General features: G+C 39.4%; 1 protein-coding gene across 22 annotated transcripts in view; it reads left to right on the top strand.

Annotated features, from left to right (window-relative positions):
- arvcfb (ARVCF delta catenin family member b) overlaps window positions 1-17,037 on the top strand; it is a 319,610-nt gene that overhangs the window by 192,475 nt on the left and 110,098 nt on the right. For all 22 annotated transcript variants that reach the window (XM_051921266.1, XM_051921264.1, XM_051921265.1 and 19 more), the window contains 2 exons: window positions 7,092-7,711; window positions 13,098-13,600. In XM_051921266.1, coding sequence (XP_051777226.1) covers window positions 7,092-7,711; window positions 13,098-13,600 — 1,123 coding nt within the window. The remainder of the gene's footprint in view (window positions 1-7,091; window positions 7,712-13,097; window positions 13,601-17,037) is intronic.

Here is a 17,037-nt window from a genome sequence, read left to right as displayed (position 1 = left end):
GCCAGAATTGCCCAATCTGATGTAAGTGTCAAGTATCTGATAAACTGCCAGTAATAATGCCTGCTCCTACTTCCTGGCTCCTTTTTTTATTGATGTTTATATTTGTGCATTGTTTGGTGGTGTGGTCAGCACTTGAAGGGCATTTTATAAACATATATTCTTGTAAATTTTCTCTTACTGCAGTATGGGTGAGCATGCGTCCAAGGTGGGGTTAATGGTGGCAAATTTGGAGGTGTTGTTCCTATTCTGGCAAATTAGGACAGCTTGCCGGAAATAAGCTGCTTGGCTGGCCTGTGTAATACGCTGCTTCAGTGCTTATTAACTCCAGTTCAGTTCTGCTCTCCCTGCTGATCTGAAGCAGGATTATTATTATATGCAGCTATAATTATGGGGTGCAGCAAGAGGTCTTGGAATTTTATTAGTGCCTCTCACTCTGAGGGCTGTTGGAGAGCAGGGCTGATTTGATTACAGCACTTAGACTAGAGTGTGCCTATATTTGCCTCATTGTGTGTCAGCATGTGCATGTGTATGTATTTGTTTGTATGTAGGTATGGACACATCCATGTTGCCAATTGTGGACCTCTATTTGAACAGTTCTACTTAGTTTTGTGTATGTGAGATATGTACAAAAACGTGTTAGTGTATTTGTGAAGGTGTTTCACTGTGAATCAAAATATTGTAGAACCCGTGTGCCTGAAACTGCTGTGAGAACTGGTTCAGTTTGCATGTAAGACATCAGCATGGTAGCTAGCATCATTGCTTCATGCCTGCAGGATACTTGGACTAAATCCCACCCTAGCTACTCAATGTATGAAATCTGTACATTATTTTTTCTCTTGGTACTGAAATTACAGAGACATGCAAATTAATTCATAACTCAAAATTGGCCCAGTGTGTGTATGAATATGGCCTGTGAATGACTCAAGTTCCATCAATGATTAGTAACTGCGATATGCCTGGTGTTCATGCCAGATGATTCTGCACCCAGAATCTTTTATTGAGAGAATGGATAGATGGGGTCTTCTTACGTGTGTAGTATGTGGTTGCACCTGTGCTGTGTAATATTCCCAGGCAGTGCGGCACAGTGGTTAACACTTTGGACCTTCAAATTGTACTACTGACACTGTGTGACCCTGAGTAAGTCACTTGACCTGTCTGTGTTCCAACCGGGAAAAGAAACATAACCAATTATATCTCAAATGTTGGATAAAGGCATTGGCCAAATAAATAAATGTCAATGTATTTATACACATACAAACTCACGTGTGGGAGTGTATGTGTATGAACTGTTAAATATTGTTGTGAAGAGAAAGACAAAGGTTAAAAGCAGAGTGTTTTAATGTTAGCTGACAAAACCCCATATAATTAAAAAAAAAAAAAAACAAGGTCAAAAATAAGTTCTGGCCCACACAGATGTGTAAAGATCACAAAAAAGGTGGAATGTCCATGTAATAGGCAGAAGAAGAGTGTCTAGTGCATAGACTGAATTCCTGTTTCAAATGAATGCCGGCTTTCGGTCAGTGTGGCCTTTCAATGTGTTGGTGTCTAGAAGAGGTGAGATGCAGAAGCCGCTGAGCTTCAGGCCTGTGAATAGAGAAGAAGACTGCATTATTGATGATGCCCTCTTCTGGTCCGGGATGGTATCGCTCTCCTTCTCAGAGCCCTGAAGGTGACCCCTAAGTGCTGGTGCCTGACAACTGTGTGCGTGTGTGTATATATGTGTGTGTAAATATAATTTATATAATATTGTATATGTGTGTGTGTGTGTGTATGTATATATGAGTATGTGTGTATAATACTATGAAAAACTGTATAACTTTTATGAATTAGTTTCTTAATGCCCTCAAATAATGTTAACATAAGTAAATTAGGCTGAGAACATTTGAAAATGGTGAAACGAAGGGAAAACAATCCCAAAAGTATATCTATGGTTCCTCACTGTCATGGCATGCTCAGTGCGTATTTGTTAAGAAGTGAACTTTAATTGTGTGAGCATGTGACAGACATATGTATGTAAAAAAGTGCTTCTGCAAGTAGACAAGTATAGTGCATACTGCATTTTTCATGTCTTTGCATGGTGTTATGAAATGTCATTTTTGCACTTTTAAACAATATTATTTTTCTGGAGCTTTTATTCTTTTTATATTTTTTTGAGTTGCCAAATCCATTTCCGCCGCTAGTATTTTATTTTGTATGGTACTAAATTGAAATAATTTTCTGTGTTTTAGTGATACCATTTCATTTTCCTTTTTGTACTCATTTCTTTTGTGGTTACTATAATCAATGTTGAGGGGCAAGGAAGATGTGATATCTCAGGTCTAGGGGGAGATAAGGCCCTTGGGACCTTGTGATTGTCTGAGTTTGTGTATTCTTAAAAGAAAATCAAATTTTGTGTGTGTGTGTATTCTAGTATTCAAGCATGCCAATTTAGTTTCTGGTTTTTGACTACAAGTTATGGTTGCTTTCAGTATGATGATACGTATTGTTGACTTCCCAGTTTAGACTTTCTTTTTAGTTCCTGATTTTGTCATTCTAGACTTTAAAGCCTGCACAGGAGGCGTCACTCAGTGTATTGTGTACTGCACTTTTTGTATTTTTATGGAGTAGTGTCTATATCAAGTTCAAATTCAACATTATTGCACACTGTCAGAAATGTATTAACTTTTTTTTTCACAAGGGTTTTAGGGGACAAAAGAAGTAATTATAAGAAAAATTCCAACATTAGTGTAGTGAAGGCATTGTCAAAAGGTATTACTGTGAGATGAAAATAGATAACTGGGAGACAGTGAGGGATAGAGAGGGAGACAAAGCCAGACTAATAAGGGAAGCAAAGCAAGCTGGAGAATCGGATGTCAGACACAAAGGTAGTTCAACAACCAAAATGATACCAAACACTCTGCCTACTTGCTTAGGAATTAACTATGCTGAAGTCTTTGCTTATTTATCCAAATGAGGGATACTGAAACATGGATATGCCATTGTACGGTTTATGTAACAAAAGGTGTGTGGTAACCATGGTCACATGACTTCTATCCCTTGTGTAAACATAGAACAAAAACAAGATTAAACCTTTTTAAAATAATTTAAAATGTTTACAAACCTTCGTAAATAGACATCTCCCAGAATAACACAAAATACATTTCCAAACATGCAGCACTTCTATAATTAGAAAAATATAATAAAAATAAAATATAATAAAATGCAGTCTGAATAAAAAAACTCAAATGTTATTAACAAAGCATTTTATTTAAAATACATTCTGTACAGGGGTAGTTGCTTCTGTAGTGACTGATTTTATGTCCTGGTCCTGTGACTTTTGCCTGTCAAACACAAAGTACATTAGCAGGTGATGACTGGGGTCATTGTTAATGCTGAGCTCTTTGATATGACAGTGTTTGATGTATGTGCCCTCGATGGATGGCAAGTCTGCTCCAGTAATTTTCTGTGCTTATGGACACAATGCATTGAGCAGCCTTGTGATTATGAACTGATGTGTAGCCATATCAGTCTGTGACCCATTCATTAATTATATTCACAAATGGTACAGCAGTAAAAGTTAACCAGGGGTAGCGGTGCTACTCACATTAAACCTGAGTGCTCACTGCACCAAGTAAATGTTGTTGCCATAGCTTCCTCAGAAAGTATTAAGTGTTTCAGTTCTACAAAATATCAGATGTCTCCTTCCAAGATCTTAAACATGCACAGAAAAATCACTGTCCATTTAACCCTTAAAACTGTATATATGTTCATATGTAGATTTTAAGAATTATTTTAACAGTTTGTGGTCATCATTTCAGTTGCAGGGGAAAGGACAAGCAAGCTGCTTCCTCGAGACAAACACAATTTCTTTACTTTTCTTGATATTCAGGGAAAGATTATTATTATCTTGGCACAATCTTTTTAGACATTCTTTTTAATGCCCTCCCTGTACAGTGATTGTTGCTGTTCAGACCATTTACTCTAGCATCTTCAGCATATTTTCTAGTACGAATACTGTTGTAACTGAACTACTGTCATTGGTAAACAGAGAGTAAAACAATTTGATAAGCACACAACCCAGAGAGACATCAGCATTGAAAATTGCCTATTTACGCAACTTGACTACTATCTGTTTAGAAGAAATATATAAATAAAATATTCAAAGCCTAATTATTGATTAAACAGTCCCAATTCCTTAGATTTTAGTGACAGCATTATTTGGACCACTGCATTAAAAGCTGTGCTGAGGCAAGTCCACTTTGTGTAGGAATTGTAAACCAATATGAATGACAGAAGATACCATAGGGTCAATAGACCCATCAGACCCATATGTATTATGTACATTGTGATGGAAAAAGTGTACTAAATAAATAAAGTAAAAGTTGTGAGACAACAAGGTTAAAGGCAGCAGACAAAAATCGTAGTTAATAGACAAAAGGTCATTAACAGAAGGCAATAAAGGATCTTTCATCATAACATAAAGAAGCAGAAAAAATCAGGATCAAAAAGAAATGCTGAAGGAAGGAGTCTTGTATTATATTGTCTTAGGGATGATTTAGAATAAAAAGATATACTTATTGGAAAATCACCAAAAAGAGATTATTAATTGCTGATAATGTATCCTTGTGTGTTCACTCCTGGATGGAAGTGGTATTTTCACAGTTAACGGTAGCCCCAACTGTCCTATATTATCCCATGCCACATGGCCCTGCTTATGTACCCAGAATCCTCATGTGTTTGTTCAGTGATGCTGAGCTTTTTCAGCAATCCTTATTGCATCACTAACTGTGACCTTGAAAGCACCCTAGAGTGGCAAAGGCAGCATGCCAGGCCCTGCTGGGAGAGCTGTTGTGTGATTCTTATGGCTGCTGTTGAGTCACCCTGAGGGGCTGTGTGCTATACAGACCTTGCTGTGTCAGTAATTATACAAAGCTCACCTACTACTCTATTTTGACATGTGTGGGTATTTTTAAATTCTGTCTGTGCCCTGTTAGCTTTGTCACTCTGTCATCTGATTTAATCTCCTGTTACAGGCTCCTCCTCCTTCACGATATCTGTGAAAGGCCACTTTCTCATTTCACTATCACTAATTCCCCAAACATCCGAGTGCTGGTGTCTCATGCAAGGCATGCAGCCACTGGGATAAGAGTTTCTACCTATGCAATACCCCCTTTGACTATTATTTCCATTGATGTCCTAACTCACTATTTTATTGAGTCTCTATCCACTGTGCTCACTTTCTTCATTAAGGCATTGTGTGCTGCCCACTATGGTACAGTCCCTATGGCCACAACTTCTACAAGGACTTCTGCCTCTTTTGCTCTAAAGGCATTGGTACCTTTGACTACTGGTCATACTCCAGTATGTTCCCACCAAGACACAGCTCATGTGGCCAATGTTCACACTTGTGCCTCATTTACTCCCATGACACTGATGTGCTTGCCTGTATAGGCCTCCTCACATTGTTGCTGCTGTCCTTAAGGAGGTCCTTTAAGGTAATTTTTGTCACTGAGGTGCTGTCCACATCTCTCTGTTGTTTCCAGGTGCTACTTTCAGTATGGTAGCCTGCTGAGGTGCCTTGTCTACCCTCCTGAGGTATTTTAGCAACTGAATCTGCTGACCTGCACAGCAGTGTACTGATCAGCCTGCTGTGTGAGTAGGGTTTTTGATGGGATATTGCATTGATGAACAAAGATGTTTTGCTTTTGCTTTTGTTTGCTGCACAGACTTCCTGCTGACAAAATGGTGGTTATTTACCTGCTGGTGATAATTAGTCTGTATCAGTGTAAAACTAAAATAAAATTTCAGTTTCTATATATCATCTATATTGAAAGTTTCAAATGTATATTTACAGGCAGTGATGAATTTATCTGAACAGCTGGTTTTCAGATAGGTGTCTTTCTCCCTGTTTGTCATCTTAACATGATTGATAGTTTGTTTATTTTCAATGGAAAGCTGCAGTTCAGCCATTCATTTTTGGTCTTGTCTATAAAAGAATATTCCAAATATGGCTGCATGTATTATACGTTAACGATACCAAGTAACCGTGTAGTTTCACTGCCCCTAGGTCTGACCATTTTATGTTTATGTATTCACCAACCATAGACAGTTTAGTATTTCTACCATTTTCGTAAATAGCAGATAAGGCTAACTTCTTGAGCTGTTTTACTAATGCAGACAGCAGCCCCTGAAATGGAACAGAATGTGCACATGTGGATTAATGGATCAGTGTAGGGATTTCTAAAACACCATCTTTTGGAGTGTTATGGTAGTACAGTGTGTTTGAAACATTAGGATATGCATTTTCATTTCGTTGAAATTAAAAAGGGCATCTCTAAGAGGTCCATGAAGTAGACCTCAAAGTTGGCTAAAATGGTGTTGAATTTTTAATAGACTACCAAAGGGTTTAATGTACTGGTTAGCTGGTGGGAAGTAGATAGATAGATAGACAGATACTTTATTAATCCCAAGGGGAAATTCACATCCTCCAGCAGCAGCATACATTAGCCTCTTTAAACTCAGAATCACACATAACAAAGGTAACAAAGATAAGGCTGCAAACACAGAATTGGACCTTGTAGTTTGTAGGCAACTTTGTAAAAGTGCAGACACTAGGAATCAAGTGAAATCTCCTCTAACAGACACAGTTGTTTGCAGGATGAAGGGCAAGAAGATTAAAAAGCCACAGTAGTTCTAGTATGGGCTTTGTATTTTTACCCTCAAGAATCAAATGGTATTGGTTTTTGTATTTCTTTGAAAATTGAGTTCCACTTCTTAAAAAAGTACAAATTTTACCTTCTGTGAGTCTTCAAAAGGCTTTATAATTGTCTTAAATCTACTATCTTCTTTAATATGTCCATATTAAGTTATACAGAGATAGTTTTAATTCAGCTCACATGCATGCTAGGTATGCTGGGAAATATTTGTTTAACTCATTGATTTACTTCTTATCTCTCGAGTTCAAGGTCACTGGAGTGTCTTGTTGCAGCCTGTCTGTGATGTGTTTGATCATTTTATTTGCTTTTCCATTATTACAAATGGAATTATTTGTGTTTGTATATTTATTTGGGAATATCTCACTCCTTCAAACATTTTTTTTTTGCTGATTTCAGGTCACAAAAATGGTCAAAACTGTGACTACTCGGACAGTACGTCAAATTCCCATTGGTCCAGATGGCCTGCCAGTCCCAGAAGGATCCTCTCCCCTTGGCAGTTACACAGACTCCATGGACAGAAGATTTATGAAGAATGGTGACCGTTACATCACTCCACAAGCCTCATCCACCCTTAACAGATCCTATAATAGCTACAATGATTCATATATTGACAGCCCAGATGCTCAGTTCCGGCCATACCCTATCCATGATGGTTTCACAGACATGTCGGATCACTATGGTAGCCTTTCTAGAGGGGTCAACTATCGCCCACGTTATGCATATGTACCTGCAAATAACTATAGGCCAGAGAACAGCTACACCCTTCCCATCCGGAAGGATGACTACGCCCACATGGCTCAACCCCAGCTGCCCATTGGTAGCAACGTGGAGTTGAATCGCTCCCAACCTGAGCGGTTTCAGCCAGAGCCCTATGGACTGGAGGATGACCGTCGCAGTCTCGGGCCTGATGAGGAAGAAGCCTATGGGTTGGAACCAGACTACTCTACTGCCAACAGGAGGACTCCAGGGGGAGGTGTAGACAGAGGGAGACCAAGTCGTGATCGGAGCAGAAGACGGTAAGAGATCATTGGATAAGATTTTTTTTTTCTTTCTTTCTAATGTTCCGCTCATGCCCTCAGCATTATCTGACAGATGGGATTTTTATTGTTGTCCCTGGGAGTCAGCAGGTCAACTAATTTGATTATTATTCTATAATAATTATCCAATATTGTGTGATATAAGAGGGGGGAATCAAAAATTCCTGCAGTCGGTCATAAGCATGGAACTAGGGTGTGGTTTGTGACTTTGCTGCAAAATATCATATGCCTGCAAGTCTTGTGAGTCAGTCTGCCAGGTGGCATTGTGCGGAGTTGATTTAGTGCGTATTTGTGACATTTATGCTGCAGTTGTGCATGTGAGTTTGGCTTTTCTTTTTTTACCCCAAGCCAAACAATTAAACAACGATGGTTATGTGTTTGCCAATTGACGGATTTGTAAATAAAGAATTTCCCCATGAACAGACTGTTAATTAGCAAATTATATAGAACTGCTGTGGCGTCTGTGGGAATGCATCAGGAAAAACAATGTCTGTAGCTTTGGCAAATGCAAAACTGGATTTTGTGTCATGACGGTTCACCTGTGAGGTGACGTTACTCAGAAACATACAAAATGCCAGTGACTAAGGTGGAGGTTGTAATTTCCACTTCCTGTTTACCAACCTGATTATACAACCTCCTCTGAGGAGCCTTGATGCATAACTGACTTGCCATGGAGGAACGCAAGTCTGGGTCAGAATCCAATACAAAATTAAATTAGTATCTTTAGCATTTTTAAATATATTTGGGGAAGATAAATATATATATTTTTAATTTATTTAAGTGAAGCATAGTGTTGATTTTAAATTAATCTAGTTGGCTCAATGCAGCCTCATAATATTACCATTTACAATGGAGGCTCCATCCTTCTATTCCAGCAGCAGGGGTGATCACAAAGGGTGTCAAATTCCATGCATAAAAATGATTGATTTCCAGAACCCGAATGTGATGCATTGTAAAATTTGTATCAATTTAAATGCAAATTTTGACATTCCATGCTACATGCTTTTGAGGAGAAGACAGCAATTTTACTGTTGTTTGTTATTGGTTTCCTAGATGGGTCTTTCCTCACTTTCTGCATCTAAACACTTTTTGTCAGTGTTTTCCTGCTGTGATTCCTAAAGAATGAGTATCCGCATACTTGGGTTATACTTAGGAGGAGAATATTATTTCAAAATCTCCAGTCTTATGAAAAATTGTTCTGGGCCCAAGATACCTCACCACAATGACAATAATAAGTTCATAGGTAGAAGATTAATCTGCTAGTGTCTTAAATATCTGTACCTAAATGAAGAACTGGAGTGAACCTAAGTCATTCTACCAGTCCAAGAATGAGGCCAAGATTTATAATAAAGAGTGTTGTAGTATAAAATACTATACCAAAGGAGAGACTAAAAATGGAGAAACAAAAATGCACAAAGTTAACAGAAAACAATAACTGCAATGCCAGACTGGGCCTTCCTACATACTATGTCAGTCCTCTGTCTAAATAGTGTGGTAGCTATCTCACTTAGCACTAAAGCAGTATAGCACTATGCTAAATCAGTATACAGAGACCCCATCTCATACTTTTCCCATACCTCTTTCCCAAAATCTCTGGTGACTGATCCTCCAACCAGCCAAACCCATTGTCTAGCTTGCCTTCAGACTCCAGAGTCAGTGATAGTCTAAACACCACCCATGGATCAACCCTACGGCCAATATTGCCTCTTGAATATCTTAGGGCCTTCCTCCTATAACTTCCTCTAGAGGATCCAGGTGTTTCTGCAGCACTGCGCTCCAGCTTATACTTAAAAGGGTCAAGTGAACTTTCCAGCATAATGTGTAGCATAGCACTCATCATAATATAACACGTGTCTTTGCTTCCACCTATGGAGCCATCCTTCCTAAAGCGATGCTGCCGCCTTCGTGGTCCTAGACTAAATGCTTACATAACATATGTTCTAGATAATAATAATAATAATAAATTTTATTTATATTGCACTTTATATTTTAGCAATCCCAAAGTGCTACAGAGTAAAAATAGAATAATAAAATAAAAAAAAAAGAACAGAAGAGTCTATAAAATACTTTAACAAAATGACTTTCTAAAAAGATGAGTTTTTAGGTTTCGCTTAAAGGCCTCAGTCGACTGTGGGGCTCTCAGGTAATCAGGGAGGGCATTCCACAGCCTCGGCGCCACCGATGAAAACGCCCTGTCACCCATGCTGCTGAGCTTAGTTCTGGGGACTTGAAGAGTGTTAGTGAGTACAGAGCGGAGGGAACGTAAGGAGTTATGGGGGGTAAGGAGTTCCTGTAGATAAAGAGGGGCATGTCCATAAATGCACTGATGGGTAAGAAGGGAGACCTTGTACTCTATTCTGAATGAAACAGGGAGCCAGTGAAGGGTTTTCAGGATTGGGGTGATGTGATCATACTTTCGCACCCTCATCAGGATCCTGGCAGCGCTGTTCTGAATATACTGGAGCCTCTGGATACTCTTGCCAGGAATCCCAATGAGGAGTGCATTACAGTAATCCAGCCTAGAAGAGACAAAGGCATGGACGAGCTTCTCTGCATCTGCCAGGGTGAGTAATGGGCGGAGTTTGGCGATGTTCTTGAGATGGTAAAAAGATGACTTACAGAGATATTTGATGATATTTGATAATGGACCTGTTTCCACCTTAATCTAGTAACAATTGCTCCTTAAATAAGGATGAAAGAAAATGTGTGAGAAAATTATTGTTTATAGGTCAATGAGTAAAATTGTTTCTTTCATTAGTTTGAATATTGAGATAAATAATGAGAAGTAGTGTTTAACAAAAGATGGCACCACCTTGTTAAGAATTGCACAGAGGTTTCTGAAAAAAAAACAATAAGTAACCCTTACTAATAGATCCTATATGTATTTAAAACTAGCAGAAAATGCATGTTCCTTTGTCCTGCTTTCCATTAACCTCATAATCTTCAACATTATTCTAAAATGGACCAGGGCATTTCATGTGAAAGCAGTCTTTTCTTAAGTTGTCAGGTTAAGTTGCTGGAGAACCATGCGGATAGCAGCATGCTAAAGAGTCAGGATGTGAGATCATCCAGAGGCTATAGTGCAGGCTAAAGGGTCTGAAGGTAGAGTAAACACAGTGGAGATGGCTGAAATAAGTTTTAATGAGTGAACTGTAAGAGTTTTACTTTAAATGCCATCAAATGTGAAGAGGAAGGGGGTGCATTTATAGCAGCTGTCCTACCAAGTGTGATGCTATGGAGGCCAGTAGTGCTTTTTTTCAATAAATAAAGTGACACATTGTTTTACAAACCACAGGGAGCCATCAAATATAACAAAATAAGTAAAGTAAAACAGAAAATAAACGTGTACATTACTGTAGTCTACTTTTACGGGTGTTGCTGCCTGACAGATGGCTTGCCCACTAGTCTGCTTTACATACTGCTCTAAGCACTGCCCTTGTTTTTCCTGTTCTTACTCATTGTCTGTTTCTTCCTCTCACTCTTTCACACACACACACACACACACACACACACACATTTCTTGATCTCTTAATCTTTTCTTCCTCCTTCCCACCTTGACCAACTTGCTTCCCACCAATAGACCGAACTAGTTTCTAGACTGATGTGCCTTTAACCACCTTCTGTTTGTCAGTTCTAGACAAGGATCCGTTGGGTTTAGTTTACAGTATAGAATCTCCAGGTCACAGAGCTCTCTTGAAACTAAAATAAAGTTGCAACATCTCAAAACTATGACACAGAGAAGTGATAACAGGTTATGAAATGATATCAGTGATCCGTAAGGTCAATGACATCTGAAAGAAATGGAGGGTGTATCAAAATGAGACAGAGAAGTGAGGGGGTAAATGGAATCAGGGAAGATGGGAATCAGTCAAGGAACCAAAACAAGTGATTTTAATTTGAAAATGACAAAAGGCATTGTAAAGTCAGACATAGAAGTAACAGCTTCGCTATAATTTGTACATGTGACAGTGCTATTGCAGTGTATCCATCCTATTCATGTCTCATTTATTACAAAAAGGCTTGGTTAGTTGTCTGGCACCTTAATGATTATGCTGACAAGTATCCCCTGGATGTAGTTTGGCATTAGATCTTGAGGTGAAGTAAGCAAGAGATGGACAAGTGAGGCTTTCCATCATATGTGACTGTTTTTAATATGGCCCACCTGATCTGCCTGAGTGTCTGCCTCTCAGAATGAATGCCCTGAGAACATTTTTAGTAGGTCATGCTCATCATAGCTAAACTGAGGTACACATGTTTTCTCTTTTTTGACATTTGTTACATGGTGGCTTGATTGGCCTAGTCTACATATACTTACCTTAGCCCCTCTCAATAAATCTTACCTTACCAGACCCAAAACAGGACAGCGCAGATATGTGTATGGTTGTGAATGTTTTTTCTGTAGGCATTGACCCTTTATGATTCTCCCTATTTAATTTTTAAATTAGCAGTCTCATTTGGTGAGTAAGACATCTGATGTGGCCAGGGGGAGCATAAATTTGGCCACCATGCTTCTGGCTAATGCTGGAAGTATGTAAAACATGGACATTAATTAGTTAGTAATAAAAAGTGTTACTTGCATCTGTTCATTGGTTTGCATAAGCAAATATGGACAGTGATGGTTAGAAATCTTTGGCGTCCCTTTAAAAATCATTGCTGGTGCTTCTTTATTAGGTATGTTCCCCCTTCCACCCCACCCGAGAGAAACTGCTGTTGCACAGAATGCTAGATTAGGCTAAGGGAGTATTACCTCATTGCAGAGAATTAAGACTGCCTTTAGGAAAAAAAAAAAAGCAGAGAGAGCGAAGTCGATGGTGTTTTCTTTTGTCTGCATAACTGCTTTCGACTGCCCTCCTAATGAATCTCCTCTTCATACTCTCTTTGATTTGACGCTCCCGGCCCTCTCCTGACTTCAAGTCACCCATATCAGTATTCTGTCTGCCTGTCTACTAAAGCATACGCTATTGCACCTAGCCGTCACACTGTGCAAAGAGCAGCATAGCTGACTGGGGAAACTGGCCATCGGGAAATTGCAGACAACTAGTGCTTTCCGGGAACCTGTGAGAGTAACATGAATGGGCTTTCAACCTCACACTTGAGCTGTGCATTGCAGTTTAGCATCTGATTCTGGGCCATGCAACCTTGGTGAGTATAGCAAGTGCTGGCCTGCACCTTTCTTTTTTCTTTGTTTGAAATTAATGGCTTTATCAGGCTGACAGACAGCAGAGTTGTGATTTTTTCCTCTTTAATCCGATCTTGAATATGCAGTTCCGCACCATGCGCCTTTTTGAATTAGTCTTCCTGTTTGGAATATCTCAGTACATTTTGATTGAGTAGTGCTGCTATACAATTTCTCTTTTTTTGACAGAGGAGGCTATGATGACCCCATTGAGGCAGAGTTAATTGAAGAGCGACACCCATACCTCCACAGTGTCTACACGGCACCTCTGGCACAACCAGAACGAGGGAGCATGGCAAGTTTGGACCGCATGGGCCGTCGTTCCCCCTCAGTCGATAGCATCCGCAAAGACCCACGATGGAGAGATCCTGACCTGCCTGAAGTCATCGCCATGCTCGGACACCCCATTGACCCAGTCAAGTCCAATGCCGCTGCCTACCTACAGCACCTGTGCTACGAGAATGACAAGATCAAGAAGGATGTGCGCCATCTCAAGGGAATCCCTATCCTAGTGGGACTCTTGGACCATCCCAAGTCAGAGGTCCACCGCAAGGCTTGTGGAGCACTCCGTAACATTTCTTATGGGAAAGACAACGACAATAAAGTGGCCATCAAGAACTGCGATGGTATACCTGCCCTCATTCGGTTGTTGAGGAAAACCAACGACATGGAAGTGCGGGAACTGATCACAGGTAAAGAATCGTTCTTGAGGCATGGGGGAGTGGGGGTTGCTAATTGAAGGTGTGAAGACAAAATGCATAAGGCTTCATTTTGGATGCAGACTTGTTAAGTCTCTTATTGGCAGTAGCTTTGATTACTTGTATTGAATTTCATTTTTAAAATTGATGAAGCTGTCTGTGGTTTAAAATTGCCTGGACAAGAAGGAGATGTTCCTGTATCTGTTTGAAGAAGAAAATCATTGCACCCTAAAATATTTTATATTGTTCACTATTATTCAGTAGGGCCTACTTGTCCTTTCAGAGCTGTCTTTCATGTGTTGCACCGAGGCTGCCAAAAGGCCTCTGAGCCACATTTATCCATAGCGGCCAGAATATTTGGCTAACTGCTACGTAATAGGAGTGTCCCTGTCAGAGATGGATGACACCCTTGTGTAACATGCTGCCATTTATCAGCGTGCTAAAAATAAACAGTGATGGTTTGCCTGGGAGAATCTGTCTGGTCAGAGTGATGGGAGGGTCCAACAGGGGAGGAACTCAGAAGGAAGAGAAGTCACATGAATATGGATTACGCGGCAACTCTATCAGATTATTGTGCCAGCTCACTGGTAAAAATTTTCTGCAATTAAAATAATGACATGTTTTCAAAATAGACTGTTTCCATCTTCCATGCATTTTTTTTTTCCTTTTTTTGATGAGTTTTTTTTTTCTGCCAAACCATAGCATGGTAATTTTCTCTGTGTCAGAAACAGTCATGGGATATGATTATTGAAATCTCTTCTCCTGGATAAATTCTGATCTGATTTTGTGTCGCTACTAAATTTAAATTCTCTTTTTCCCCTGCTGAATTGTTCTTTTATGCTTGTGTCTGCTATTGAATCCACATCTCCAGCTGATGTGTCCCTTACTAAATTATGATCTCCTGTTTTTCTGCTTCATGTAAATTCTAATGGCATGTTCCTCTATTACTGTCAAATTCTGATCTGGCAACCTGTCAATATTCTTGTGCTGAATCCTCATCTCTTGTCCTTTTTATCTTTGCTAAACTCTGATTTCCTATCCCTGTGTGTCTGCTAAATTATTTCTTGGGTCTGTGCCCTTTAAATTCTAATCTCTTGTGCATGTGCCTCTGGTAAACTGCTGTCACTGTGCCTTTCCCAATGTCTTCTGTATACTGTATGTCTCTGCTGAATTCTGGGATCCTGAAACTGTGTCTCTGCTAAATTCTCATACTCTGCCCTGGAATGTCTACTAAATTCTCTTCCTCTCTCTTTTTGTTTTTTTTTGGTCTCCTGTCCCCATGCCTTTTCTGAATTCAGATTTTATGTCGTCTGTGCTAATCTCCTTTATCTGTATATCTGGTGATTCATAATCCCTAGTTGCTATCCTCTCAAAATTTTGATATCATGTCTTGGTGTCTCTGCTATACCTTTATTCTGTTTTACCAGTGCTGAACACGGCTCTTCATTACCTTTGTTCTATTGCTTAATTTTGTGATACATCTTTTTGCTTTGCTGTATTATGTCCTGGATGTATAGTTCTTGTGTTGTTAAGAGTTTGAGATTACCATATGCTGTTTATGTCAAGGGAGTTCAAGCCAGACCAGAGACATGCCACAGAAATCAGCTGACATCAATGGTGCAATGGGACCCAAGCGAGGCTTGTTCTGTAAGCGACTACGACTAGCATGAGTCAAAAGTCACCTTCATTCTGCCACAGTAGAGAAGCAGAGCGGCACATCTTTGTATGTTGGTGTCATGGCAAAGATGAAGGCCTGAAGGGGGTCATGTATTGTGTATGTCAAAGGTTGTCTTGTTTGTATTGAACTGGAAATGTAATGCAGTGGCAGGGCAGTAGGATGAAGAGGGTAATATAAAAAAAAAACTTATGACAAGACAGTGATAGAGAGAGAGAGACTCCAGGAATAACTTCTAGTAACTGCTGGGCAATATGAGTCAGACTGAACATCACATTTTATTCATCATCTTTCAATGTGACCCCTTCAGAAACTTTTACATTTCAAAAGATAAGGATGAATCTGTGATGGCCAAGCAAGTACTGATTTGGGTGTAAAGCTACACTTTTTATACACCAAAGATTTAAGTACCAAACTCTATCAGGCAGCCTTCCTGCATCAAGGTGTTCTTGTTAGCCAGGGGGCTTCTTAACCTTTGTATTGCTGTAGACTCATCTCAACTGCAGCAAAGAATATTTGTGTATTCGCTCTATTGAAAGCAGCTCTACACGGGCTGCTTCCTAAACTTAGTCTGTCCCTCCCATTGCCAGAGATTCATAAAATGAATTTCTCTCATTAAATTCTGCAGCAATTGGAAACCATCTGAAAGTCTGTAGCATTGGTCCTGCTATGGATGGTTGGTGTCTTTAACGCTGAGTCAGAAATTGCATTAATTTATTTTTTAATCCTGTGATGAAGAAAAATTGTTGTGTGCATTATGAAAAAAAAAAGCATAAATGTTTTGAGAAAAAAAAAATTGGGTTTGATTTGCTGGGAATTCATCATTTGGAATTGAAAAGGTTGTTGTTTGAAGACCTCTACCAGGCTTGCAGTGTACTGGTTTGTTTGGCAGCATCAAGTCGAAAACAAAACAGCTGCTTTGTAATTAAGGGTTATTGGAAAATTCAGTGATCCGTCGGGAGTTTCTAGATTGTTCATGTGATTCTAGTGGCATCTTCAGTGTTGCTATGATCTGTTGCTAATGACTTCATTAGGGGGCTGAATGTGAGGCAGAGGTGCAACAACAAAGAGCTGTTAAGTATTTATGCAAGAGGGGACAAGGCAAGAAAGGTCTTTCTGTCTGCTTGTCACGGCTTTCTGTTTGCTCCAATGGAATCTTATGCTAAGCAGCCACTTGTGTTGTAAAATGATCCTGGAGTTGTAGTGTTTGCCCTCTGGATAAAGATGAGCTGTTGGTTAGTTATTGAGGTAACAGACTTTCACAGCTAATCCTAGCACCTTCCCATCTCACCAATACAGCGGTGTGTGCAGCAGGTATTTGTTCCAGCTAATCTGACATTACTTTTTTTAACCTTGTTTTATTCTTTGCCTTTCAACATATTCAGTATTTGCAAAAAAGTGACATACTATTGTGATGACCAGTGTGTTTTAGTTATTAGAAACAGAAATGCGAGAAAGAGTCTTAAAGAAAGCAGAAAATTTAAAAAACTTCTGAAAAGTAAACAATAACATCAATAAAAATGTTTAAGAAAAGCTCAATATATATGTAAGGGCACACTCCCCAGATACTCAGACCTACTACATTCTTAGGTAAATGTAAAGATGCCTCACCAATAGGCCGCACTCAGTCATTATTACACAAGTTAAGACATCATCTTTTTGACCCTGCTTTCTGATTACACAGTTAGTGAACAACATGTAAAGGTTTAGGGATGAATAGGAAATTAGAAAGTGGCAAAACAATCCTTCTTCCACC

The sequence above is a fragment of the Erpetoichthys calabaricus genome, chromosome 18, assembly GCF_900747795.2.
Source record: "Erpetoichthys calabaricus chromosome 18, fErpCal1.3, whole genome shotgun sequence".
NCBI classification, from domain to species: domain Eukaryota; kingdom Metazoa; phylum Chordata; class Cladistia; order Polypteriformes; family Polypteridae; genus Erpetoichthys; species Erpetoichthys calabaricus.
This window is presented reverse-complemented; position numbering and strand designations above follow the sequence as displayed.